Source organism: Camelus dromedarius, chromosome 9 (genome assembly GCF_036321535.1).
Source record: "Camelus dromedarius isolate mCamDro1 chromosome 9, mCamDro1.pat, whole genome shotgun sequence".
Classification (NCBI taxonomy): domain Eukaryota; kingdom Metazoa; phylum Chordata; class Mammalia; order Artiodactyla; family Camelidae; genus Camelus; species Camelus dromedarius.
The window spans coordinates 70,007,420-70,035,348 of NC_087444.1; the positions used below are offsets into that span (position 1 = coordinate 70,007,420).

The window sequence follows — 27,929 nt, forward strand, 5'->3', positions numbered from 1 at the left end:
TGTGTTAAACAGCTTTAATCTCGGTCATTGCGGCTTCTCGGCACAGTAAGAAATATTGCACATGATCAACATGTTTTGTTCTGGGGATGGGGATGAGGGGAGGGGAAAATCACCTTCTTAGAAAGTACAACCCAAGTTGGGAGGGCAGAGGGGGTGAGGCGAGAACCCTCTCCATGCCTGTGGCAAAGTGCAGGAGCCCCCACCCCCAAACTAACCTGAGTCCAGCCCCTCTGGGGAAAAAAGGGGTACATGAACTCCCCCTACTCCACAGGTGCCTCCCTGTGGCCTGAGGCCTGCACAACCCTCCAGCTTGCGGCCCTCACGCGAGCCATTTTGCATAAAGTACAAGTGAAAAGGTCTGAAGGTAACACACTCCAGGTTATGTACAGGGGCTCAATGGAGGGAGACTGTGCCCCTGCTTCCCCTCAGCTGCCCCCCATCACAGGGAGGGAGCTGTGGGGAGAGGGGGTAGACAAGAGGAGCAGGCCTCATTCCGCCCTAAACTGGAAAGGACGAAATGGCTTTATTGGGGAGGAGGTAACCATCCTGCCCCCCAATTCCTGCCACCTACATACTGTCCATGTCCTGAGGGGGATACTGTGGGTCTGGGATCTTCTCAGGGGCCCCTCACCTGCCTGTGGCAGCTGTGGAGGGGCCAGAAGGGGGTGGTGAGGGTTGAGGGGGCCCCTCCCAGCCAGGTTGTCCAGGCCCTGGCTCTGGGGGTGGAGGCAGTGGCGGGGCAGCCGGGGTCGTGCCAGAGTCCGAGCCAGGTGAGGTGGGGTCAGGGCCCCCAGCAGGGCTGGGAGTGGGGACAGGGGCAGCAGCAGTGCCAGTGGGGGGTGGTCCAGGGAGGGGGGCCTCAGCTCCGGGGGGCTGCTCTGTGGGAGTGGCCGCCTGCATGATCTTCTGGCGAACCTCACGGATCTTCAACTGCAGACAGACCTTGGAGGGGAAGATGTCTGCGTAGCGGGCCTGGAAGGCTGCTGTGGCCTGGGCTGTGGACAGAAGGGTGGGGAGGGGAGGGTGAGATGGGCAGGCAGGCCCCCTCCAAGTGCCCCTCGAGACTCCGAGACCTGCTCACCTGATGGGAAGAAGCCATGGTCCTGGAAGAGCTGCATGACTAGGGCCCGGCGCTGGTCCAGGGTGCGCCGTAGTGATGAGTATGGCACTTTCTCATATTCCAGCTCCCCGAGCACATCCTCAGCTTCTGTACCTGGGAGTGGCATGAGAAGCAGTCAAGCCTTCCGGGGCAGCCTGGCCCTCCACCACTGTCCGTGTGACCACTCTGCCCTCAATGAATTATGTTTCACAGCAGTGTTCAGAGAAGGAAACCACCCAGGGTCATGTGGCAACTTAGGGGCCTGCTGGACTCCACAACCCACCCTTGACCTACTACTGTCCTTTCTCTCAGTGATACCCAACCCACCTATGCCATCTCTAACCCCATTCCTGAGACCCCACCCCTCTTGGAGGCCCTGGGAACCCCACAGCTCTGCCTGCCACCGCACCAGCACCTGTACGGTCAAAGGTGAAGATGTCCCCCTCGCACTTGGCACTCTTGGGGGTGTTGGGCTCTGAGCTGCAGCTGGAGCGTCTCCTCATCTTGCGCTTGGGCGAGGTGGGGTCCTCAGGGGCAGAGTCCAGGTCTGGTTAAACAGAAGCAGGCTCAGTGGGGACAGCCCCAGTCTGCCCCTACCTACCCTGGGTGCCTTGCACTCGCCTACCAGTGGAGTTCTTTCTCTTCTTGCGGTAGGAGCCCAGGATGGCCCGGGGTGAGGTGGCCAGAGACTGCAGGGTGGGCGAGGGCAGCACCTCCTCAGGCCGAAACTCGGGCAGCTCAGCAAAGCGCTCTTCGAAGTCCACCTCCGACAGGACCCTGCTGGAGAGCGGGCAGGGTCACCTCCTCTGTCCCAGCCTGCAGCTGCCCCCTCTCCCACCAACCCACACACTTTGCCAAGTCCCCCAGCCCGTGCTCACTTGTCCACAGAGTCAAAGGTCTTCTTCAGGGGCGGGGGCCGCACCTTCACCTTCTTGCCGGTACTGGCCGCCTCCTTGCGCTCAGGGGTGTCCCCAGCTGCCCTCCCACTGCTGCCCTCGCTGCTGCCGCTGCTGCTACCAGGGGCTGAGGCTGGAGCAGGGGCAGGGCTGGGAGGGGTGGGAGGCTCCCCACGGTTCTCCAGACCCAGCCCAGCGACGCGCCAGTCTGAAGATGAGCTTGGGAATTTGCTGGCCTGAGACAGAGATTGCAGGGAGATGGAAGACACTGGGTTCAGACCCACCAGGGTGAGACCAGAAACATGAAGACATGAATACTGACTGCCCGAGTCACAGAACCTTGGGGAAGACCCAGTCATACGGACAAGCTGGAGTGACAGAGGAGGCCCCATAAGGGCGCAGTTCAGACAGGTGTGGAGGAAAAAGGAGTGGAACAGACAGTGGACTGAAGGGCGAGCCAAGGAGCAGTAGGAACCCTCCAGGCCCACTGTGCACTCACCATGGTCTCAGGCCCCTTGGAGCTGGTCCGCTCCTCAGCAGGTGGGGGTGGCGGGGGACTGCTCCGGGCTGGGGGAACCCAGGTCTCTGGGGGCAGTGGGGGGGCCGGCGTTGTAGGCTGCCCCTCCAGCTCAGACTCAGATGCAGAGGGCTCACGGGCTGGGCCAGGCTCCAAGGGCTGACGGGGTGCAGGGCCTGGCCGCCCAGGGGCACCTGCCTCAAAGGAGCCCACAGGAATGCTGGCGATGGCCGCCTTCACTTTCTGGGGGGCCTTAGGGGTGGGCCGCTGGGCTTTGGGGGCCACTAAGCTGTAGGTCATGGAGCCTGCTGGTGGAGAGAAGAGCATTTGCTGAGCCAGGCCTGACTGGAGCCCATCCCCTGGGTCTCCCAACTCACCCTGCCCTGAGCTGGCCCGACACCCACCTGTGGCACTAGGGAAAGGGCTGGTAGGGGCCGGGGTGGCAGTGGCAGGGGCCGATGGGCCCTTGGGCAGGATGGTGGCAGCAGGTGGGGTGGTGCTGGTGGCCACAGTGTAGACCAGGCCTGGTGGAGCCTGAGATGGCTGGGCCAGGGATGCTGAGGAGGTGGGGATGGGGCTGCCGGGGTAAAACGCTGTGATGACAGGACCACTGGGGGCTGTGCAGCTGGGAGGCAGCTGGGGACTGGGCACAGGCGACACGCCCACCTGGCCGGGAGCCAGCAGCGGGGCTTGGCCTGCAGAGAGACAGAGGAGTGGCAGGGGGCCAAGTCAGGCCTGGGCCCAAGTTAGGGTCTGGGCTGCCTCAGCTCCACCCTTGGTCCCCAGCTCTGCCTGCTATGCCACCCCTCACCTGAAAGCAAGGGCTGCACGAAGGCGGGGCCACTGGGCCCCAGTGAGGTGAAGCCTAGGGCTACCGAGCTCGTGGGTCCGTACGAAGTGACTGTTCCAGCCTGACTAGACGCAGGACTGGTGCCCAGGGGCAGCGCATGCCCGCTGGCTGACTGCACATAGGTGATTCTGCCGAAGGGAGAGGAAAGGGGGCGGCATGAGGTGAGCTGGTCCCACCCAACCCCTTTCCTGCACTGACCTCCAGGTTGAGGGTTCAACTGCAGTCACCTGGTAGAGGAGGGCAGCAGGACCTTCTGAGGCTGAGAGGTGGGTCCAGGGAGCGAGGCTGGGCTGAGGGGCGGCACCAGGCCGCTGGGTGTGCTCACAGGTACCGGAGTCAGCTGGATGATCTGTGGGCAAGGGCACCATGAGCTGAGGTGAGGTGGCGACCCAGAGTTGGGTAAGGGAGGACCAAGAACTCAGAGGGTGATCTCAGCAGAGACAAGGAACACAGAATTTGGGATAGGGATGGGAAGGGAGAAACAAAGAGAAAGAAAATAGCAAGAGATGGGAGACACAGAGAAGGAACAAGGTGCAGACACTGATGGCAAAATCAAGATGTGCAAAGATGTCGAGGAAGACAGCAAGACAGAGACTCAAATAGACAAGAAGGGAGAAAGGGAGACTGAAGAAAAGGCAGACAGAAACCACGGGACATAGAGACTAACATCCAGAAAGAGAACGAGGAACAGGTAGGGCCACCACCAGGGTGTCCTTACCTTGCTGGGTGGCTGAGCACCATTCTGCACAGGTACTGAGAAGGGTGGGCTCACCAGGGGCAGTGGCTGGCCGGCCCCTCCACCCCGCACTGACATGCTAGGGGTGGCCAAGGGCACCAGTACCTTCCCGGGTAGCAGCTGGGCTGAGCCACCTGGGGGAGGGGCCTGCACAGGAGAAATTGACTGGGCTGCAAGTAAAGAGATGAGGGAGGAAGTGGTTACAAGGGAGCTGAATAGGCCTGTGGCCCTTCTCCTTGTGCTGCCCGACCCAGGCCTCACCTTTGGGGGGCGGGGCAGAGGGTACAGACTGCAGGATGGGGATGCCAGGAGTGGGCGCAGTGGCAGCCAGGACTTTGCCGTTGGTGGAGGTGCCCGGCGGGAGGGTGAAACGGATGCTGGTAGTGGGTGCAGGGCCGCTGGGAGCCACTGCCTTGGTCCCAGGGGCTGGGGCAGGCGCCACTTGAAGTTGTTGGGGCAGCGTGGGCAGAATGTACTGCACTTGGGTGATTCCCCCAGCCTTGCTCAGGGGACCTGGCTGCAGGATGCCCAGGGGCACTGGCCCATTGGGGCCACTCCCAGCACCTGCTCCTGAGCCCGCAGCTGCCCCACTGCCAGGGCCCCCCTGGGCAATAAACTGAACAGCGGGGGGCGCTGGGGCCCCATAGCCCGGGGTGCCCACCAGCAGGTTGGTGACAGTGGCAGGTGCCTTCCCCACAGTGCCCAGTAGGGGCCCAGCCACCAGATGTGGGGCTGTTGAGGTGGTTGCTCCCGACTTCTTATCTGAATACACTAAGCTGACACCTAGTGGGGAGCCCCCAGGTGCCCGGGACCCAGTGACTGTCTCAGTCCTGCCACCTGCTGTATCATTTGGAGATGCTTCCGCCCGGGCAGAGGAAGGGAAAGGCTTAGAGGCAATGGGCACAGGAGTGCTGCTGACAGGCCGGACCACGTTGGTGACCATGGTGGCAGCCGGGCGGGACAGGGGTGCTGCTGGGGCCCCATAGGCCAGCGGTGGGGCTGGGGCCGAAGGCATGCGAGCTCCACTGGCCTCCCGTTCCTCCTTGTTTGAGGGCAGGACCAGTGTCTGCAGGACACTTCCCCCACCACTGGGAGGTGCCGCAATGACGGAGGGGCCTGGTGGATCCAGGCCCCCTACACTTTCAGGTCTCTTGCGCCGGAAGGTGGCAGGATCCGTGGGGAGAAACCGGGTGGCCTTAGAAGGTGTCGCTGGGCCCCCAGCCCCAGGGGGTGGGGGCCGAAGGGGGCCTGTTGTGCTGCCCTGACCTGACTCCTGGGCCTTGAAGGTCCCTGAGCCCAGTTGGAAGGAGGTGGCTGCTGAGGCTGAGGAGGAGGCAGGCGAGGACGAGGAGGAGGATGGGGTGGGCCCATATCCTTTGCCGAAGGCTCCAGGTGGATCTGGGGGCCCTGGGGGCTCAGGGTCCAGTGATGGACGGCAGTGGGTAAAGGAGGAACGGATCACAGGTGAGAACACCTTCCGGCCAAAGCCCTGAGTCAAAGAAGGAAGATACAGCATGTCAGGGAAGCCTGGATACGCACAACTTGCCCACCCCTGCTTCCCTGTCCCACCTGGCAACCAGGCCAGCCGAAGGCCTTCATTCAACCTAGGCTGTGACCCAGTTCCCCACGGAGCAAGTAGCTCGCCCTCTTTGGGCCTTAATCTCCCCCTCTGTCAATTTACACAGAAATGGGTGTCCCCCCTCCCAAGATGCATGTGACCAGACAGCAACAAGTCTCAAGCCCTCACCTTGCTGCCCTCTGGGTCTTCCCCAGAGCTGTCTCCGCTCTCGCTGTCAGTCACCCGCTCCTTGCACTTGAGGTCAATGTCAGTGGTGCTGAAGCCATCGTCAGCTGAGAGCACAGAGAAAACAGCGTCGGTAAAGGGGCTGGGTACAAGGCTGCCCAGGAGGAAGAGCCTGGAGCCTGGCTCTAGCCTCAGCTTTGCCCCAAATTGGCAGTAAGCATTGTACAGAAATGCTGTTCCTCAGCCCAGGTGTACCCACCTGCCCACTAGTGGACCCTGAGAGCACACTGGTATCAGCATCTAATACTGTGCCCAATAGCCCAGCCATGCCTTCCCAGCTTCCTGTCTGGCCAGGGGCTTCTTGAGGGCACAGCTGGGTTTACTCAGTAGGGCCTGAACTGAACACACTGGTGATCACAAACAAATGTGGAAGGGAAGAAAAAGAAAGGAAGGAAGGGTCTCAGGGTCTAGATCTGCCCACCCTCCAAACCTTAGCCTGCTGCTCCTTGGACAAGATTCTGAGCCCTGCGACTGCTCACCAATGACATCATCATCCCCTTCCTCCTCACAGATGACCATGCGCTCCTCGTCACTGGTCATGTCCTCACTGGCGGCACGCTGGGAACGGGAGGCCCGGGTGGGCAGCAGTGGAGGCCGCCCACTGGCCGCCAGGGTGCCTCCCTCACTGGGGGCTGCAAAGGGGCCTGGAGCCCCATATTGCGTGGAAGGTTTTGGGCCAGAGTAGGATGCAGGGCCAGACACCATCTGCAGGGCAAGTGCAGGGAGAGTTCGGTCAAGGCTGTCACTTCAGGCAGCCCTCCCTGCCCATCTCCCCTACCCCCATGGCCTGCACTCCGGACCTGAGTCAGTTCCTGTAGTGCCTGGCTGTCTACTTCCCCACCATCGAGGCTGTGGACCCCGCTGTGGGAGAAGGCTCGGGGCCGGGCTGAGCCAGGTGCCCCGACTGTGTGCAGACGTTCTGCCCCACAAGAGCCGCTCCCCGGAGCCTTGGTGTCCGAGCTCAAGAGCGTCTGGGCTGTGACAGACAGGAGTTCCGAGGACACTGTAGAGCGGAAAGAAAGAAGTGGTGTGGAGTCAGAAGCCTCCTATCAGCACCCAGGCTGGCCAAGCCCTCCGCAGATATTTCTAGATACTGGGCAGAAGCAGGTTGGACTTCCTGAGCCACCTGGCAGAAAAGACATACCAATCACTAACTGCATTTCTCATTGGTTCCTGTCCTCTGGCATTGCAAGAAGCAAGCCCATACCTCCCTGGGAAGCCGCCTTTCTGAGAGCGTCAAAGCCTGCAGACAGGTGTGTGGCGCTGGCTAGCTAATAACCACTGGCCCGTCTGGGTCTCAGTTCCCTCATCTCAGACAGAAAAGAACATCCTCTCTATCACAGTTGTGGGCCCAAACCCACAGGATCACTCCAGAAAAGCTCCTCAGAATAGGGCCAAGCACACTAGACACCCTCAGTCAGGAGAAGCAGTCAATGAGGGGCTTCCAACTGTGGTCTTGAGAGTCAGACAAACTGGAGTTTAAATTTGGTCTCTGCTACTTATTAGTATTCGATGACTTCAAATAAATGATCTTACGTCTCTGAGCCTCAGTTTCCTCATTTGGAAAACAGCATATGGCTTTGAATACTAGAGATTATACTCCTTTTGGTGCCTATTATGTACTAAATGCTCAGTAAATACCAATTGATGATGAGATTTCTCCCTGAAAATTTTGCCTATCTGGACCTTCCTGACACCTTCACATGAAACAATTGCCAGTTCTTTTGTGAGTAAGGGACCTCAAAGCATGATAAAGTAGAGAGGAGCTTCTGGGGAAGGGGTGAGCAAGCAACGGGGTGGCCAGCAGATGTCAGGGATGGAGGTGGCAAGGCAGAAGAGCCCAAGGGCTCACTAACCTCCAGGGGCAGCGGCAGTGCCTGTCTCCGACATGCTCCGCTCCCGCGTCTCCTTGTGCCCTCCTGCCAGCCCCAGGCTAGTAGGCTTGGCCTCTGAGCTGGACTTCTTCCGGTCCTTGTTGCACCACTTCCAGTCTGGGTGGGCCTTAAAGTGGGCCTCTTTCACCTGGCAGGAGAGGACAGGGAGACCCTTCACTCATCCACCCTACCAGAAGAAGCTGAAGAGGAGCCAAGAGGAGGCAGCATTACCTGGAAGGCCAGGTCGTGGTACTTCTGTTTCTCCTTGGGTCCCAGGGCATACCACCACTCGCCCAGGATCTTGCTGACAGTCCGGTTGTCCTGGTTGGGGTGACGCTGATGGACCAGGGCCCGGTGCCGCTTGCTGAAGATCATAAAGGCATTCATGGGCCGCCGGATATGGTCCTTCTCCCGCTGCAGTAGATACAGGCCCGAGCCGGGCGGTTAGGACTGGGGAGACAGGCTTGGATGGCCATGGGGTGAGCTGGGGACAGGTGGAGATGAGGCACCTTGTTGGGGCTGCGTCCATCCTTCTCTGAAGATGAGTCTCGTTCCTTGGGCAAGGCGCTGAGGGACTGGGTCCGGCGTTTCCCAGGCGGCAGAGGTAACTGGATCTCAGGAGACATGATGGAGAGGAAGCTGTGGTGGGAGCAGCAGGGAAGGTGAGAGCCATATTCCCCACCACACCACCTTCCCCCACAGCCCCAAGCTCAGGGCACTCACGCATCATCATGGTCACTCTCCGTCTCACTGTCCAGCCGGGGCTCTCCTGGTGGACCAGGGGCCTCCTCCTCAGTGGTGGGAGGGGGGCCCTTTCCAGGTTCCACCACCCCCAAACTGTGGGGGGGTCCGGGCCCTGGGCTCTCAGGGCATGTAGCTCCCGGGGGCCGCCCAGGGTCAGCATTCCCTGTCCCGCCTGGTGGCTGCTCGTGAGCAACAGCCGCCGACTCAGCAGGTTCTGAGGACAGAGCGATAGGCAGATCAGAGGGCTCTTAGGCCATCTCAACCCCAACCCTGTGGCTTCCCACAGCCCCTCACCCCTTACCTTTGCTCTGATTGGAGGCCACTGGGTGGCTGGCAGGTTGCTGGGCTTCACTTGGCTGCACAGAGGGGTCAGGCTGGCTGGGCGCCAAGAAGGGGACTAAGGAGTGCCAGGGGAACACGGCCACAGAGCGAGGTTCCACGTTTGTCCACACTGTGGGAAGGAGCCAGCTGAATTGTGCAGGAGAGCTTGGCCTTGACCCCCAACTCAAGCTCTTTTCTATCCTGGACAAGGGCTCCACCCTTCTTTACACCCCCTTCCCCAACCCCAGAGTCCCTTGATCTCATGCATGTAACATCACTCAGAAAAAAACTCCTCCTGAAAGATCACTAGATTTATAAGAAAGAAAAGAGGCAAAGAAGGGAAATAGCCCTCATACCCCACTCCCTCCCCCACCTCCACCTCCACTAGCCTTGCCACCAGGGACCAGGCCAGAGGAACGACTAGATCCTGTCACAAACCAGGCCATGCTTGACTGCCACCTCACTCTCCCAAGGCCCCAAGACCTTAACCCCAAGACCTCCCCTAGTCATACCACACTTCAATCACCATGTTGCCATCTGATGTAGCCCCTCACCTTGGCCTCACACTCCCCTTCTTTCCTGAGGCAGATGGCCCGATCTCCCTCCCCCTCTCCATCACCCACAGAGCATGGGGACTCAGGCCTTTCTCCTTGCCTCCCTCCCCCTACCACAGACCCCAGGGAGCAAGACCTGCCCTTCCAGGGCTGGGCATAGGGGGCTCCAGCATCTCTCTCTTTCCTCCCCAAAGAGAATCTACTGCCCATTAAGAGGCCTCTCAGCCTCCCTCACTCTAAACCCCTGAGTTAATCTTTAGTGTAGCATCCAGCTCCCTTGCCCAAAAGATGGGAAGATGCGGTAAACTACTCCAAAGAAAAGGCACAGACAAAGAAGCAGACAAGAGAATCATTACAAGTCTCTGCCCAGGGAAGGCAAAAGTGCCAGGTGTTTCCTTGAAGATATGCACAGGACAGTTCTTCCCTCACCAAGGGACCAGTCCTAGCGGTCTAATCTCCTGCTCCAGGAGCTAGGTGGTAGGAGAGCCAGCCTTAGGCTGGGTCCCACCCCTGGTTGGACTCCTGGGGCTGGCCCAGGCTGAGAGTGGGCTTCCTTCTCACTGCCGGCTCCCTGGGGGAAGTGGAACCAGCAGAGGAGGCCCCTGCTAGGGGAAGACCATGAAGAGAGAAGGGAAACGCCCTAGCCCTGCTCCCCATCATTCCATGCTTCCCCCTGGTCTAGATCAATCTGACCTGGGCTGACCCTCCCCAACCCACCGCAGCCCATGCCTTCAGAAGGCTGGCCTAGGGGAGCCCCTGTGTGAGGCACTGGCCTCAAGACCTGATTCTGTGAGGTGCTGACAAAAGAAAAAGTAGACATCGAGGCAACAGGAGAGGAACAAAGCAGCCAACACTGGAAGGGACTCAAGACACTAGGACAATCCCAACCCCTACCACTGGGGCACTGGAGCCCCAAAAGCCTGCTGGGCCCTCCAAAACCTAACAGCCTATGGAGACCTGGACCTGACCTTCTCTTCACAGAGATCCTTCTCATCAAGGCCTCCTCATCTTCTGCTGGGTGGGGAAGAAGGGGCCCAGCAGACAATGGGGGAACAATTCTTTGGTCCTGCCCTTCCTGAACTCCTCCCCATTGCACTACCCTCCAGGTTCCTGGGTCTCTGCCCCTCTCCGTAAAGCACACCACAAACACATCACTCTGTTCTGAGCAAACAGTGCCTCGCTTACTTCTCAAGACCTGGTCTTAGCCCCACTACTCAATCACAGCCCCCAGCCCCTTCCCCCTCTCTATTCCACACTAGCAGGTCTCACCCTGCTCCTACTGTAATTCATGCTACGAAGCCAGCTACTCTGCACCCCTCACCTCCCATGACAACAGATCTCTTCCACCCCACACCTAAACATCACAGCTGTCCCCAGTTACTCCCCACTCTGCACTCCCATCGCTCCGCTACACTCACCTGCCATCACTAACCACTTGGCCCAGCCGAGCTCTGTAACTTTCCCCTTTACTCTGCCTCCACCATTCTCTTACTACACCCCATCACCGTTACTCCGCACTCAGTACCCCAATCCCTTGACCCCTACAGTCCCAGGGCCCAGGTGCTACTGACCGAACATGCCGAGGCCACGGGAGGCCGCGCCGGACGCGGGCACCAGGGGCCTGTGGGCTGAGTACATGGTCCGGCGCGGGGGGGACCTGGACGGGGCTCTCGCCTCCTCAGCGGCCGCCGCCGTTCCGCCCGCCGCCGGCTCCTCGGCAGTCGCCGCTCGGGCCCGGGGGGAGCTGGAGGCCGTCGCCGCATGCCCCCCCCCGCCACCCCCCCTCCGGCCGCCCCACGCGGGGGTCTCTGCCGGGCGCGCCTGCGCACAGCACCGCCTGCCTCCCGCCGCCCGGGGGGCGGGGGGAGGTCAGAGCGCGCCGGCCCCGCCCCGCCCCCCGGCGCGCGCGGGGGCCGTCACGGGGCGCGCGGCACCGGGGCCATCGGCGCCGCCCCCTCCCTCTCCCTCCTCCCGCGAGGAGCCTGGCGGGCGGGGCAGGCGGGGCGGGGCGCCACGCGCGTGCGCGGGGGCGGCCCCCTCCCTTCCCCGATCGCTGGCTCGCTCCCTCCCTCCCTCGCAGCTCCGGCGGGTAACGGCTCTGGCCCCGTGCGCCCCGGCTGCCGGCGCCGCGCCCCGCCTTTCCGGGCCGGGGCCCGCGGCTCAGCGCCGAGTCGACCTCCGGCCCCGAGCGGGCAGACGGACCAGCGTGCGTGCGTCCGTGCGCTCCGAGAGAGCCCCGCGCCGAACCACCGCCGCCTCCCCGCCCCGCCACTACTACGCGCTCCCCTCCCCCCGCCGCACCTCCCCCCGCCCCTTCCCCGCTTCCCCCGCGGCCTTCCGCGCAAGCCCGGCCCACCGCGCGCGAGCCTATTGGCTACCGTCGCCGCGCGCGGGTCAGGCCCCGCCGCGCCCGCCCCCATTGGCCGCCCCGGGGGAACGTCAGTCATATGCAAATGAGGGCAGGGCGGGGCGGGCTCTGGTTGGCCCCAAGCCGGCCCGGGGCGGGACCGCGGGAGGAGGGCGGCAGGGAGGGCGCACTGCAGTAAAGGCACTGAGCCAGGGGGGCGGTTCGGGGCGCTGCGCTGCGGAAGCACCGAGGCTGTGTGTGGTGCTTCTGTGTGTCCAGTCCGCGCGAGGAACACGCTCGCGCGCGGCTCGGCCCACCTTCCTCACGCCCACCTGGGCACGCACAGCGCCGCAGGGGAGACGAACTGCGCCTAGGGGTGGACGAGCCACCCCCGAACCCTCATCAACTTTCACAACAGCAGTCACACACTCCTCATGGGCAGACTTTCCTACCACACCCATTATCTCATACACACCCCATGGTCACATTTACTCTCCGTCTTAATGCTCACACACGAAGTCACACACCTGGAACACCTGCTCACATAAATGTACTACCTCCCCCACTAACCGCCCATCACCCCTCAGCTACACACCTGGAACACCTGCTCACATAAATGTACTAACTCCCCCACTAACCGCCCATCACCCCTCAGCTACACACCTGGAACACCTGCTCACATAAATGTACTACCTCCCCTACTAACCGCCCATCACCCCTCAGCTACACACCTGGAACACCCGCTCACATAAATGTACTAACTCCCCCACTAACCGCCCATCACCCCTCAGCTACACACCTGGAACACCTGCTCACATAAATGTACTACCTCCCCTACTAACCGCCCATCACCCCTCAGCTACACACCTGGAACACCTGCTCACATAAATGTACTACCTCCCACACTAACCGTCCATCACTCCTCAGCCACCATCACACACACTCATTCTCACCCATCCTCTTCACATCACCCATTTCATACATGGCAGGTCATAGATGCTTCACCAACGCACATCCTAATCACGCATCCACCAGCCCCATGTGAATCATCATACAAACACACAACATATCAAACAGGCAGAATTATCTCACACACCTCATCACAGCCACACACTCATGGCCTTCCTGTCGCCCCTCCAACCCCCACACAGGAAACTCTCATAAAAGCCATTGTACTGACCCCATACACTATATAAACTTACCCTGGTGAGCACTGACTACTTCAGTACCCTGGCTTATCAGGTATACATAGTGCCCTGGCCATTCCCATCAATCAGCTACCCTGCCTGACACTTAGCAGACACCTGGGACCCTCCACCTCACAGTGGAAGGCAGGGGACCACCACTCTAGGCTGGGAGCCACCCTTTCCATAAGAGGGCCAAGAGGAAGAAAGGAAACTAACACTGGGGCTGCTATGTGCTAGGAGCTTGTAATGTATTATCCTGTTCATTGAATCCTCACAGCCACTAAGAAGGTACACTTTATTATGCCCATTGTTCAGATGAAACAAATGAGGCTCAGAGAAATTGAATAAATTGTGCAAGATCATGCAGCCAGGATGTAACAGCCCAGTGCTCCAATTCAAGTGCTCTTTCCACTACAGAAAATTTAACCTCAGGGTGGATACAGCTGAGACTCCCAACAGAGGAATGGGAGTATGTTCAGATACAATACCAGAGAGACTGGTGAACTACAGAAAGGTCAGAGGGCATACAGGGAGACACAGGCAAGGTCTGGGGCCCACTAGGTAGAGAGGCAGAGGCCTTGGATCACCCAAGAGGGGCCCTGAGGCCACATCCAGTAAAGGCAGAGGCCTGGGGTCATACCTGGGTAGGTAAAGGTTGCACATGCTCAAAGGGACCAAGACTGAGCTACACAGGCAGGGGTCAGTGACAGGCACAGACAAATCCTTTCCCAGCCTGCTGTATCCACAGACAGAGCTGAAGGAATGGGGAAGGGGCAAAATACAGGTAACCTGAGCCCAGAGGGAAAAGGGAGGTCTGTAGCCCTCCGACCTCCAGAGACTGCATGGCCAGACACTTGGCTGTGAGCCTGGAGGGACCACCGGAGGGACTATTAGGTGGCTGCTCCCTCCTCCCTATGCAGCCCCAGACTCAGACCCTCCATTACCTCACTGCCCCAGGGACTGCAATAAGAAGCAAAAATCAAGCCTGAAATCAATGTGGCCACTATCTCCCCACCACTGCCCCCTCCCCTCCCCACCAGTGACTCACCTACTGGCAAGTTAACCCCTTCCCCAGGCAATGCAGCCCAGGGACTGAGCTCAGAGGAACCCTGCCCCCAGCTCCCTCCCTTCTATTGAGTGAGAAAAAGAGCTAGGTTTGGCACAGTAGGGAAAGAGGGCCTCATACATCTGGGAGGGTTGCACATCTGGTAAAAGACAGTGCCCACATAGGAGGGATGGGAAGAGGCCCCTTACAGGGTAGGGTACAGGCAAGTGGGGGCCCAGCCTGGCAGGGAGGGGCCGGAATCCGGGTGGGAAGGGCCCCCCTGCCCTGGGCACTGGGCCAGCCCTATACTTAGCTTCCATTGTTCAGAGTAGAGGAACCCTGGGTAGGGGTGAGTAGGAGTGGAGAAGAGAGAGCAGGTCCTGTCCCCTGACAGTTCCATCTCTCCACGCATCCCCAACCCTAACTGGGGCCTCCCTAGTTGGAAAAGGTTGAGGGTATTCCTCAAATCAGGGCCCCTGCCCCATCTGAGAGGGGGTGCAACACCATCCTTCACTCAGAGCAGGTACCAGGAAGAACTATAGTGCATCCCCTCTACCCCTGGCACTACCCCATAACCAACTCCACAAAAGGTCTGACCCTAAACAGTCTCCACAGCACCACCCCACCCCAGCCTCGGGACAGGGAGCACAGACAGAGACAGCAACTGCTACCCAGAGTGGCACAGGCTGAGGCCTGCCCAGAGGCCTGGGGCGCGCAGCCAGGGATGCTGACAGACTGAGGGACAGGCAGACACGCTCTGAACCTGGGTGAGCCCGGGTTTATTGAGCCCGAGAGGCACCGCGCCTTGCCGCCTGCGGCTCCCCACCCTGCTCTCTCCAGGACCGGGTCCCCGCCTCGGCTCACCACCCCAGTGTCCCTAGCTCCCCTCACCCGCTCTCCACATACACACCCACCCACCCACCCACCCCAGGCGGCTTCGGCGACGGCCAGGGTTGCCTGGGGAACGAGCCCAGGATTGGGCTGGTGCTGCTCGGGAGGGATGGGGGCCTAAAAATAGCGCCGGGGTGAGTCAGTGTGAGTGGGGCTGGGGTAGGCAGGGGGACCAGAAGGAAAAGAGAGGCAGGCAAAATGTGGGGGAGGGTCCCCAGGGATTGGGAGATGAGTGGGATAGGACGGAGGGCGGGATGTGGATTAGGGGGCAGAAAAGGGGGGGGTGAAGGGGAGCGTACAGGCGCCGAGGCTGGAGGGGCTGGTCCGCGCGGGCCGAGGGAGGCGCCACTGCCTGGGCGGAGGAGGGGGCGCCGCCCTGCGTTCTCCTCCCCAACCCCGTGCTCACGAGATTTTCCACTCGCCGCCTGGCCCCCAGCCAGCCCCCGGCGGGCCCCACAAAGCCGCTTTGTGCTGGGAGGGCGGGCGGGCGCCCGGTCGGCCTGACACCCACGCGGGCCGCGGCGGGGCGCGGGCCAGCTGGCACCCGAACTGTCTGCAGGGGGGGCTCCACCCAGTCCGAGGACGCGGCAGTGCAAGGGTTAATGGCGCAGGGGCCGGGGGGAGTGGTTTTCGGCCAATCGGCACCAACGGGCGCGACAGCGGCCAATGGGAAGGACGGAGGCAGGACGCCCGGAGCCTACCCCCTGGGGCGCGGGAGTAGGCGCGGCCCTTACTGGGTGCAGGTCTGGATTCACAAAGCCCCCGATGCACCCTGTTTCCCCGGCTGCTTCACAAGAAACAGGCTCAGAGAGGGGGAAGCATCTTGCAATCAGGTGGTGGCACGGTCGAGATTTGAGCCCAGGTCTGCCTGGCTTCACAATCAGCTTTTCCACCGAAAAGGGGAGACGGGGGTTCCCTGGCTCAGGCCCCCATGGGGAGCGGGAATAGGGCACCGGGTGCGGGCGGAGGAGGCGGCGCGGCGGGCTAGAGTCCAGCCGCCTGCGGTGCAGCCGCTGCCGCCGGTGGTAATGGGAGCCAGACGCCGTCGTCGCCGCTAATGCGCCTCCCTCCCGGCCACTAATGGAGCCATTAATGCCGAGGCGCCGGGGGCTGCGGGCCACACACACCACTACACTGCTGCGCATGCGCGCGATATCAGCCCCGGCCACCCGCCGCCGCCAGGAGGCAGTCTGACCCCTCGCAGCGCCTGGTGTTGGATGGTTTCTTCCAAGAAGTCTCCAAGACTCATGACTCCTGCTACCTCAGAAAAGCCTCTGATCTCCTCTCTCCCGCAGATCATCCTCTTTTTCCTAACTTAGATCTCCTTCCTTCTCAGGGATCTTTGACATCCTGATGCAACCCCTTCCCTCTGCTCTAAACCCTTTCTTGGCTCTCCACAGGCTGACATTCAAGCATGGCCTGGCTGGACCATGGCACCCTTGGCACCCTTCCCCCAAGCCTATGCTCGTGTCAGCTCCAGCCTCAACTAGCCACACAGAGGTCATGCACTTTCACTCCTCCTGGCCTTTGCTCCTGTGGCTGCCTTGGCCTGGATAGCCCTTCTCTTTCTTTTACTACCCTGAAATCCACTCATTCCTCCTGCTTCAGCTGAGATGTCACCTTCAGTGAGACACCTACCTGAACCTCCTTCGTTGTCTCGCATTAAGCCACAGAGTTGTCTCTCCCCTCTGGCCTCCCCAGAATCTGTACCTCCCTCTGCTCATCTTTGCCTGTGCCTGTGTCCACATTGCCTTCCCCACCCACTTACCCCAGGGTTGCTCAGCCTGGGCCTGGTGGAGAGATGAGGAGGGACTTCTGGTGGGAGAGATGGGGTTCATTGTTTGAGACAAAATGGAAATTCTGGTGGGCAGATTCTGGATCTGGATTTAGGGAGTCAGGAGGCCCTCAGCTCCTCTTTGGGCTTCATTTTCCTAACCCCTCCTAAGTATAGTTGGTGAGTACTGCCTGGCCTCTGAAGTCCTACTGGTTAGGGTGGACTACACATAGAACTCAGTTAAATGGAGTTGGCACCAAAGTGTCTCCCAAAAGGCGGTGAGTGTGGGGGTGGTAGGGGTGATCTGGGTCATGCCCTCTAGCAGGTGGGTGGGCACAGGAGCTGCTTTCCTGCTGCTCCCCCACAGCCGGATCTCCTAGCTTGTCCCAAACAGCCCCCACCTTCCTGCCTGTCTTGGGAACAGGTGCTTGGATGTTGAAGGGTCGTAGGATGGTTCCTGACACCTCTCAGCAGGTTTCAGGGACAGTAGTGGGCAGTTAATTTGTCAAGGAATGAGATGGGGATCCCAGGACTAGACATTCTCCCAACACTCCCCAAAAAGGGAGAAGGAGACGTGGTGCTTAGCAACTATCCACTGACTTAAAGGAACAGAGCACCTGATGTGCAGAGAGTGGGGGTGAGGGCTAGGATGGGGGCACAATATCTGCCTAAAGAATGGGAGAAGAAGGGCCAGAGGAGAGGCCAAGTCTGGCCCAGAGGCACAGGATCCTAAGATGGGGGGCCAAAACAAAAAGAGGGTGGGATGAAAGCTCAGGCAAGAACTGATGTCCAAGGAGGGACAAACCAAGAAAGATACAGAGAGCAAGACTCAAGAGAAAGTCAAAAGTCCACAGAGAGACTCAGGCCCAGAAATAGAGACCTAGACAGAGACAGACATATGGATTCAAGGGAGAGACAGACAGACAGTGGCTCAAACAGGCAAACAAGCAGACAGGCCCAGGAGAAAGAGCACTGCCTGTCAATACAGGGAAAACAGGCAGAAGCTGGGAAGTGGAAGGGAGGCCATGCCAGGGACAGGGCTGAGACATCTGGCCTCCTGGGCTGGGGCTGCAGGCCCAGGGGCAGCTTCCTCTCCTGGGGAGCAGGCGGGAAGAGTCAGAGGGAGGTGGCAATGGCAGCTGGCTGGCCCGGCCATGTGCAGAATGTGGAGAATGCCGGCCCGCCTGCCCCAGCAAGTCCCCCAGCGGAAGCAAGTGCCTGGCTTGGGGCAGAAGCAGGCAGGCTGCCCCGGGCCGCCCCCTCACACCTGCTGCCCTGAGTGAGGGTCAGGCCCTGGCAAGGGTGGGCAGAAGGGCCCAGGACTACAGCCTCACTATGCCACTGGGCACGGTCTGCCCTGTCTGGGCCTCAGAGGGAGAAGGCCCCAAGGTAACTACCTCCCAAGGGTTTAGGGAGGCCTCAGAGAAGAACAAAAGGGCCTGCTGGCTGGGAACCTGAGGGCAGCCTGGATAACTCAGCATGGGTGTTGTCAGGGAGGTGCTGCTCAGAACCGCCAAGACAGGCACTGGACAAGTTCTGACGACCAGGTGGCTTCCAGAAAGGGGCCTCCCCTCCCTGAACCTACTTCAGTTCCCCCTCCTCCTCTGACAACAGGGCTGGTAATCCCTACTTCGTATTATCAGGAGGTTTTGATGCGATGGCCCCACACCTGAGGCTGAATACATGCTAAATGCTCAAATAAAGCAGGTTACTATTATTGTTACTATTATTATTGAGAGTGCTTAAGAGCTTGGGCTCTGGAGCCAGACAGCCTGGTTCTCCCTCTTCCTAGCTGGGTGACCTTGGGCAAGTCACTTTGCCTCTAGGGCTGCAGTTTCCTACTCTGTCCACTGGAACTAATAATCATGCTGACCTCCTGGGGTATTGTGAGGATTCAGTGAATAAAGGCTCCGTCAGCGCTTACTGAGCAGGGTGCCAGGCACATGCATGGGTGGTACTTAATAAATTATGATTACTGTAACTTCCAGTAGAGAGAGTCCTGTGATCTAGAGATCAAGAGACCTGGTTCAAGGACCAGTCTTGCCCCTCCCTGGCTCAGTAACCTCAATCAGGACTCTTATTCTGTTAGGGCCTCACTTTTGTTCATCTGGGAAATGGTGGCAGGAACCCCTGTAGGGCCACCCTGGTAGGTCTCAGGTCACCTGCATCAGTGCCATCCCTCCCCACACTGCAGCAGTGACGGTCACGACCAATGCTATGTATGAGGGCAATGTTGGGGCTAAGGGTGTGTGGGGGAGGGGGATGGTTAGAGTCCTTCAGTTTCTTCATCTGTCTAAGGATAGAAATCCCTGCTCTGCCCACTTCTGTGGAATTTTGCTCATATCAACTACAATAACGAATGTAAAAAATGTTGGGGGTGGGGCAAAAAAGCTCACAACCTCAGTATATGAGCATAGTCCTTGTGCCCCTCTGTACTGGGTCTGGGCTGGAGCTCTGTGAGGGCAGGGCCTGGGCTCCTTCCTGCATTGGCCTCTGCCCCAGCCCAAGACACGGTGGCTCCAACCTAGATCCACACCCCAGCCTCCTTCCTCCCTGGTCTCCCTGCCCCTGGTCTCAGGGACTGGACGTCACCCTCCATGGTACAGCTGTGGTTGGATCAGCTCAAAACCTTCCTTGGCTCCCTAGAGCCCTCAAGATAAAGTTCACAAGTCTTATAAGGACCATCTATGACCTGACCCTTGGTGTACTGCTCATCAACACAGCTGCACATCCCAACACTCACCCCACTGTCTAGTACCCTTGACTTTGCATATTCAACGTCCTTCAAATACTTGTTTTTGCCTCAAGGCCTTTGTACAAATTCTTCTCCTCTGCTTGGAGGTCCTGCTGCTGGCCTTGCCAGGTTCCCTTCTGCACACCCTTCGGGTCTCACTTTAGAGGCCCTGGCCTCTTCTCCAAGAAGCCCTCCCTGACTTCCCATGGCCTCCTGGGCTTCCTGCATCCCAGCCCCACCACTTTGGATAGTCACTATGTGGAACAGGTCTGTCTACTCCAGGGACCATAAGCCCTGTGAGAGCAGGGCTCTGTCCTTAGCACCAACCAGCACAGGGCACCAGGCACAGAGAGGGCCCTCAGTCAACAGTGGATTAATAAACAGATGAGAAAAAGATGCTAGGGAAGAGACTCGTGACGTGTCTGTCACCCTCCAAGAAAGTTGCTCTGACAAGACCGAGGCCAGCTGGCTCTCAAGCACTGTATCAGAAATGCTTCTCCCCCCGCCCCGGCCTCAGCCCTCTAGCCACACTGGCCATCCTCAGCTGTGCTACTTCTGGCCTTGGAGCCTTCCTGTCAGCCTCTGAGAGAGGCTCTTCTGTCCCATGGTTGCTGGCTCCAACTCATCCTTCAACTCTTAGCTTACACACCCTATCCTGAGGGCAGTCAGACTAGATTCACACCTGGAGGCATGCACAGCACACCCCCAGTTCCCAATGTGGCCACTCCTGTGGTATTTACCAGGTGCAGTGGTGAAGATGAGGGTTCTAGTCCCAGTCCTGCCACCACCTGGCATAAGGACCTGTTGGAGCCTCAATCTTCCCATTTGTAACCCAGCATTATGGCTGAGTGGTCTCGAGTCAGCCTGCCTGGGTTGGAAAGCTAGCACCAGGATTTACTAGCCATGTGACCCTGGGCAAGTTACTAACCTGGCCTTAGTTTCTTCTAAATGAGCTTGATCATAGCAGTGTTCAGAATGTGGTGAGTATTACACTAAAGGTGGGTGTGAGGTTAGGTGAGATAACCACTCACACTGCTTATCATGGCGATGCCCCTGCCAGGCTTCCAGACGTGGGAGCTGTCACCATGACTGTCATCTCTGTTACCCTCTCAGCTCCGTGGGGGCCTGGCTTCAAGCCTGCACTCAGGAAGGGTTTGCTGACTGATGGACCCCTTAAGACTGCATTCCCAATAGGAGGCCTCTGGAAACACTGCACTGAGCCTTGAAAGTCTACTCCCTCACCTGACACGTGAATTCCCACTTGAACATCTGTGCAGAGAGGAGGCCAGCCTCCCCTTGGGTCCCTCCCAAGGTGGGAGCTCACCTCTCTCGAGACCCAGTTTGCAAGTGATCCTGTTCAAAACGAGCCCTCGCCCAGACCAACCACCTGAACCTCTTACCTGTCCCAGGCCGGCCCATGATGACTTCCTTTTTGGGGGCAGGATGGCTGGTGTAGCTGCTGGGCACCAGGACCGGCAACAGGGCAGCAGGTGAGGGGTGAAAGGCCACCGGCTGGAAGGGCGAGGAAGCCAGGCCAAAGGTGGGCATCGGCTGGGCCACAGCAGTCGGCGCGGCTGGAGGCACAGTGATGGGCACGGGGGCCGGCAGAGGTGGGGGCAGGCCAGGCTTCCCACTGGCCACCCCAGGGGGCACTGGGGTCTCTCGGCAGCCCCTCCCAGGTCCCCCGGCCCGTGCCTCACTGGCAGCGCCCACTTCCCCAGGGAATTTGGAGGGCAGCGGCACATCAGGGTTGCGGACAATGACAGGTGAGTCCCGCTGCACAGCAGGCACCCTGCGCACGGAGGGCCCAGGATCCGAGGTCAGGCCGGCAGGTGGGGGCAACAGCAGCAACGGTGAGGGCTGGCGGGAGCGGGAGAAGGGCACGGCAGGCGACACAGCACGGAAGCCAGCTGGTGTGGAGGGTGTAGGCGTGTGGGACACCGAGTCCACACCAGAGTCTAAGCTGTCACTCTTAGGGAAGTCTGGGGCAGCTCCTCCGCCCCCAGAGCCAGAGGCCCCCAATGCCCCTGGGTGGGGAAGCAGCTCTGTCTTCCGTCGCCCAGGGCTAATGGGCACAGTAAAGGTCAGGTTGGTCTGGAAGGTGGGTAGGATGCCGGAGGAATGGCGCTCTCGGGGAGCAGGTGGCGGCGGGTGGGGGCCCAGGTCTGGTGGAGTCAGCACACCTGCCTTAGGGGTGCTGGCGCTCAGGTGGCGACTGCGAACAGCAGTACGCTGGATGACTGGCGAGGCGTTGATGGGGCTGAAGTTGGCAGGGCGGAAGCCAAAGAGTGGTGAGGGTGAAGGTGACGGGGCTGGCGAGAAGGGCGACTGCGTAGAGACTGGGGAGAAGGAGGGCGTGCCTGAGCGAGAGCTGCCCAGTGACACCAACATCACAGCCGCTTCACACTCGTCAAACTCAAAGCGTGACAGGTCAGCAGGGGCCACCAGGCGTGGACGTGAGTCTCCTCGGGCTGCCACACTGCTGGCCTCACTGTCCCGAGAGGTCTCATCACCCCAGTCAAACTCGGTGCTACCCTCACGGGCTGCCACGCCAGCCGGCCGCCCAGCCCCACCTGGGCCACTGTCCGCCAGGCCCTCCATCTCTTTGGTTCGCATGGACAGGTGGCGTGAGCAGTAGCCCCGCCGCTGTGACTCCTTCATGCAGCCATCTCTCGAGCACAGCCGTCGCCACTGCTTGCCGTTGAACTTCTTTCGAATTCCATTGGGTGTGCAGACCACATCGCCCTTCTTGTATTTCTGCTGGGCTGCGGTCAGGGGTGTGCGGGCCCGGGCAGCTGGCGCGGTCCCCTTCTCCAGAGAGGCCACACTGCTGCTCCGGCTGCCGCCCTGGCTCCCCTCCTGGCAGGGTGAGGGCTGCTCGCCAGGGCGGCCTGGGCCTGCGAAGGCTGGGGACTTGGGTGGTGGTGACAGGAGCTGAGGCGGGGGCAGTGGGAGCAGGGCCGGGGTGCCCAGGGCTGGTGGGTGCTTCTCCTCACCCTCCTCACAAGCTCCCAGGTTGCCACCAAAGCTGATCTTGGATACCTCAGCATCCTCAGGCTGCTTGGGGTCCAGGGCAGCAGGGCAGGGGGGCAGGGCAGCCCCTGGCTCAGCCTGCTCCTCCTCAGGGCCCGTTGAGGGCTTTCTAGGCAGGGCTTCAGGGTCCCAGGGGGGCCGCAGCAGGCGCAGGCTGGAGCGGGCCACCCACACTGCCTCCTCAGGCTCACGGTGTGGTGGCTGTGGTGGCTGTGGTAGGGTGGCTACTGGGCCTGGCTGGGAGCTGAAGCGGACCTTGTAGGCAGCTGGCTTGGTGGCCACCTCCACCACCACACCCTCACGGTAGGCAGCCATACCAGGCTCCACACAGGTACAGACAGCTGTACCAACCACCAGTGCACCTGGCGGTGGTGTGGCATCCAAAACCACATCCACACCACCGCCGGGTGCTCCCTCGTAAAAAGTCAGGGCCCGGTCCCCAGGGAACTGCACACCCAGGTCCTGGCTTCGGCGCACCTGGCGCACCACAGCCGGCAGGAAGAGGCCATCCCCACGCCGAGCCAGCACTCGCTGGGACCGCAGCTGCCGCAGGTCATAGCCAACACTGGTGCTGCCAGGGGGCCAGGGGCCTGGACCACAAGCTTCAGCCGGCTCATCCTCCAGGTCAGCTGAGTGCTCGCTGGCTGTGTCAGTGGAGGAGGAGCGGGTGGAAGTGGGTGGCCGTGGAGGCACACCCAGGGCACTGGCCTCCTCGGGGGTCCGTGCCTGCTCTTCAGGGGCACCAGCTGCCCCACTGCTGCTGCCACTGCCAGCCCCATGCTCTTCCACATACTTCTTCTTGGGCGCTCGTGACTTGAATGTGGCCGTCTTTCGGCTGAGTGAGGGCTCCCAGCGGCCTGCCTCCCCCTCCACCTTGGGTTCCTCAGCTGGGCCTGGGGCTGGGTCATGGGGATGCAGCTCTGGGGGCAGCCCCTCAGCCCCAGGGCCCCGCTCAGCCTCCTCCTCCTCACCCTCCTCAGCCTCTTCTGGCCCTGGCTGCTGCTGCTGCGCGTCATCGTCTTCCTCCTCTGGCTTGTCGCCCTCCCCAGCCCCTCGCCGCCTCAGGGCCTTGGCCCTAGTGGCTGGTGGGGACTTGCCACCGCTGCCAGAACCGGGGAGGCCAGCACAAGCCTTCTTCATTGGCTTCATCCTTTGTCTGCCTGCAGAGTAGGAGGGCAGACAAGGATCATCGGGAGCAACTCAGGAGCACCCCAGACCCAGTGTCCTCTAAAGACTTCCCACTTGCTGAGGCCACTGCCTCAACTCCATGATCCCTGAGGCTTCCTTCTTGGCTGTCCTCAACTCTGAGGGCCCCTGACCAGCACCCAGACACAGACTGGCACTCATGTCCCCTGAGCTATACACTCTGGCTCCTTGGAGATGCTCACATAATCTGCTTCCTCTGCAAAGGACACAGTAGGTACCTGCACACACTCTGACTGCCCCAAGGAGCGCGAGCAGCAGTAACAGTTCATGCCTATGAAACACTCACTTTGTGCCAAGCCCTGGGCTAAACCTGCCTTTATTAGCCCATTTCATCCTCACAACAGCCCGAAGAGGCAGGTGCTACTATCAGCCCCATTTTACACTTGAGGAAACCGGAGTACAGAGAGATCAAGCAACTTGTCCAAATTCATCCAGCTAGGAAATGGCAGAGCTAAGATCTGAACCCAGGCAATCTGGCTCCAGAGTCTGAGCTCCTAACCATTTCAGTGTGCTGCCTGTCACATGATCCAGAGGGTATGCTTCCTTGCACTGTCACTGTCCAGAGAGCACACGCACACACACACACATGCACAGGCACAGTCACAGAAAGGGAGGTGACTGGGCTGTGATGTGAGCCTCTCTCTACCACCACCCCCAACCCCTCTGGGCAGCCTGGCATGGACAGGCAATGTGGGAAGGAGTGGGCGGCTGAGAGTCCCAAGGGACAGCTGCCCACTCTGCTCTGCACCCCAGGCCTGCCAGGTATAGCCATCTCCCCAGATCCTGGCAGGGAACAGGCAGGGGCACGTCTGGGGCAAGAGCTCATACCCAATGCTGCCACGGGGCCGTGCATAAGCACACGCACGCGCACAAACACACACACACAGACACACACGTCATCACACAGTGGGACACAGACCGGCACCCCAGGGTTTCCCTGTCCCACTGGATGGGAGCCTGCCCCTCCCCCCACAGCACCCAGCGTGATACCCAAAAGCCCAGCCCCCGCTTCTGGCCTGCGTGCATCCCCGCCCTGGCTAGGCTGGCTCTGGCAGGGTGGCTGAGCTGACTGGACCCCCCTTGCCCCCAAATATGCCCTCAGACTCCAGGTGGGGGTAAGTGGGAGAAGGTCAAAGAAAGCAGGACAAGCCCAGCAGGCCAACCTCACCCACTTCCTGAACAGTCATTACTGCCCGCCCCCTTTCAAGCTGCCCTGAGAAAAGAGAAGGGAAAAAACTTTACTCTGAAGTGACTAAGAGAACCTGAGAGGCCAAAAAGGGGGCCTCTGGGAGGGTTGGGAGACCCAGGACCATAAGCCAAACACAATCTGAGGCACCCCTGACTCAGTCTTCAGGCTCCCACGGTACCCGTGACCTCATGTTCTCCCACTTGGGGCCTGCTGCTCCTTTGGTTCCTACAATCCCAGGCTGCCCTTTCTCTGAGCCAATCCTGGGGTCTTCATAGGCAGAGGCTGGAGGGCCTGGAGCTTCTCACACTGGGGCAGGCACCCAAGTGCCTGGGAGTTGGGCAGCCAGCCCCACCACCTTCTCCCCACTGACCCGCTGGGCCACCATCCTGGGGGCTGACATCCGGCCCCAACACAAACCTTTGCATACCCCACCCAGGGCCTACAACCACACTGCCTGGCACCCCTGGACCCTGCTGCCTGGCCCAGCCTCTTCACACCAGAAGCCAAGCCTCTTTCTTTCCACTGGGGCCTAGTCTCTTCCTGTCCACTCCTCTCTGGATAACTCCCACTCCTCACTGGATAATTCCCACCCTGTGGGCCCTCACCTCCCTCAGAATCTGAGCAGTAACTCCTGTGAAGCCCAGGCTGACCCAGGCTCTTCAGGGTCTCATGTCCTCCCCTCCCATCAAGCCTCCTGGCACCAGCTTCTCTGCCACTCTCTCTCCATCCTGTTAACATCTCTATCTTTACCTCTCTCTTCACAGGCCCTAGGCCCCCTCCTCAATAACCCTCTCCTTGTCACCCTCAACTATCTCTGTCACCTCTTTCTCCCAGTCACTCTCATGTCAGCCATCTCTGGACCTGTCACCTTCTCTCCCCATCACCTCTCCTTGTCACCCCCTCCAACTCTGTCCCCTCCCTCTCCCTGTCACCCTGATCTAGTCCTGTCACCCCTCCATTCCTGTTACCCACCACCCCCTCCTTGTCACCTTTTTTCAGCCACTCCTTCTCCCCACCACTTCCTCCACTCTGCGCCCCTTCCCACCATCCCACTCACCCCTTTTCCCCTGTACCCCTCCCCGTCTCTGCCACCTGTCCCCTCTCGGCCCCCAGCACCCCAAATCCCCCCTGCCCGTGTCAGCCCTGGCCCCGCCCCTCACCTCGGGCTCAGCGGGGTTTCGGGGCGGGGGGTCGTGGCCCCGGCTCGGTCCGGTCCGGTCCCTCCCCGCCCCCCCTCCGGCTCTCCCTCTCGATTCTCCCTTTTTTTTTACTCCAACACACAAAATGGTGAATGGACCTGCAACAGCTGGAGCAGCCAGCCAATCAGCGGCCACAACCCCGCTGACCGGCGCCGTCCTAGGCCAATAGATATTCGGAGCCTCGTCGGCTCCGCCTCTCAACGACGAGCGACGTTTACCACAACCAATCGCGCCCACCCGGCAGCGCTAGGGGGAGGAGCCAAAGCCCAAGATCAGCCTCCCTCTGGGACCGACACCAACCTGAGCCTACGACCGCCTGATCAGCCTAGGTTCCTGCCCTACAACAAGCGATGGACACCAGTATTGACCAATCGCGAGCCGCCTTAGTGCCGAATGACGAATACAGTACCCAGTAACCTTGCACTCTAGGCCGGAACCAGCCTCTGTGAGGGACAGTAGCCAGTGAAATGCAAGGAGGAGGGGCTAAGGGTAGGGCTCTCCAATCAACAGGCTTAGAAGGCGTGGCCTGAGCGTTTGTTGACCGGCTAGTCGCAATTCCTGCTGGGAGTGGTAGTCTTCTTACGTCTCCGGCCCATAGTAAACAGTACGTGGCAGACTACAACTCCCATGTGACAGAGTGCCTGGAGCTCCAAAGAACCCGTGCGAGGAGAAAAAGTCGAAAGAGCAGTTCCTCGTAAGTCTCTCTGGACCCCAGGAGCATTTTAGACCCAGGGCCCCGACTCACCCGGATTCCCGGCTCTGGCGTCGCCGCTGGCTTCTCTCAGTGGCGGCGGCAGCGGCACGAGGGGGAGGTGCGAGGAGCAACCAACCGCCACCCGCGAGCCCCGCAGCCAATCAGCAGCGGTCGGGGCGGCGCAATGACCTCACCGGGTTCTACTCTCTTACCCCTCCCCCACGTGGTTGTTGCTGCTGGTAGCCGGGAGTAGGGAAGTTTGGGGTAGGAGGGGGAGGGGAGAACAAGTGATGTCACCTTTCCCCCGCTTGATTGGCTGCCGGGTGGCCGGGACTACAACCAATCAATAGTCTCAGAAAGTCTGGCGCGGCCTCGCGGAAAGCCTTGTTGCCACCGGGAGGGAAAGGAACGTGCGCTTGTTGGGTGGCGCGCGCTGCAGAGTAGTCAAGGCGCTCGGCCTGGGGTTTGGTGGCTCTGGGGACAGTCACTTCCTCCAAGACTTTGGCATTTGGGACAACGCAGTTTATTGACAATCCCCCCTAGTTATGAGGGGAAGGTAGGAAATGGGGAAATGCGGCGCTTTTTTAGCTTAACACTACATTCCGTGAAGAGCTACACTTTAGGGGTGTTCACACCTGGCAGGAGCAAGATTTTTTTTTTTAGGTGGGGGATCATACTGGGAATGGGGAGGAGAGCCATATGCCCTGTCAGTAGTAGATTCCTGCTGAACAGATACGGGGTTCACACCTGGCAGTGCATCCATGCTCTCTGCATTGCATTTGCCCTGGGAGTAATGGACTTTAGGGGAGTCACCTCCTGCGTCTGATGGATTCCCAGTATCCACACGGGATTCATACCAGGTGTAAAGAAAATGCACCCAGCAGGGCCTTACTGCCTGTAATACACTTCCGGTGAGCCTCCCAGCAAGAAATAAATGTCAGTTGTCCAACGGGATTCACTGAATATAAAAGATTCACATTATCCATAAGAGTCACATTGTCTGCTGTCCATAGAAGATTTGCCTTGATAGTGAGGGAAATTTCACTGTCTACAAGAAGTTCACACTGGAAAGGAATCTTACACTATTACTTATGCTATTATATTGACATACTATCTAATACTATCATATTATTACTACTATTTTAATATTTTAAAAGAGAGTTTGCACTTGCATGAGTGGGCCCTAAGATGAGGGAAATTTTACAGGGCAGTTTATACTGTGCACGTTGGGTGGC

General features: G+C 59.9%; 2 protein-coding genes across 7 annotated transcripts in view; one reads left to right on the forward strand and one right to left on the reverse strand.

Annotated features, from left to right (window-relative positions):
- Positions 1–26,877, reverse strand: CIC (capicua transcriptional repressor). 6 transcript variants are annotated; one of them, XM_064489359.1, is made up of 21 exons: positions 26,746–26,877; positions 20,774–23,566; positions 8,822–8,971; positions 8,500–8,734; positions 8,286–8,415; positions 8,008–8,190; positions 7,759–7,924; positions 6,703–6,905; positions 6,382–6,607; positions 5,846–5,949; positions 4,360–5,587; positions 4,081–4,268; positions 3,590–3,711; positions 3,324–3,490; positions 2,917–3,207; positions 2,495–2,820; positions 1,978–2,243; positions 1,725–1,879; positions 1,515–1,646; positions 1,082–1,213; positions 1–995 (listed from the first exon to the last, which is right to left on the reverse strand). In XM_064489359.1, exons 2-21 carry the CDS (start codon positions 23,553–23,555, stop codon positions 628–630), a joined length of 7,554 nt encoding a protein of 2,517 aa, XP_064345429.1. In that variant the 5' UTR covers positions 23,556–23,566; positions 26,746–26,877; the 3' UTR covers positions 1–627. The 6 variants fall into 6 exon arrangements, with proteins under 6 accessions (XP_064345429.1, XP_064345430.1, XP_064345431.1 ...); XM_064489360.1 differs by lacking the exon at positions 26,746–26,877 and adding an exon at positions 25,962–26,095 and having other exon boundaries at positions 1,978–2,231; positions 2,495–2,817; XM_064489361.1 differs by lacking the exon at positions 26,746–26,877 and adding an exon at positions 25,962–26,095 and having other exon boundaries at positions 1,725–1,876; positions 1,978–2,231.
- The window catches only part of ERF (ETS2 repressor factor), an 18,289-nt gene continuing 17,029 nt past the window's right edge, over positions 26,670–27,929 (forward strand). The window contains exon 1 of the mRNA XM_064489363.1: positions 26,670–26,694. The gene's annotated coding sequence lies outside the window, so the exon portion shown is untranslated. The remainder of the gene's footprint in view (positions 26,695–27,929) is intronic.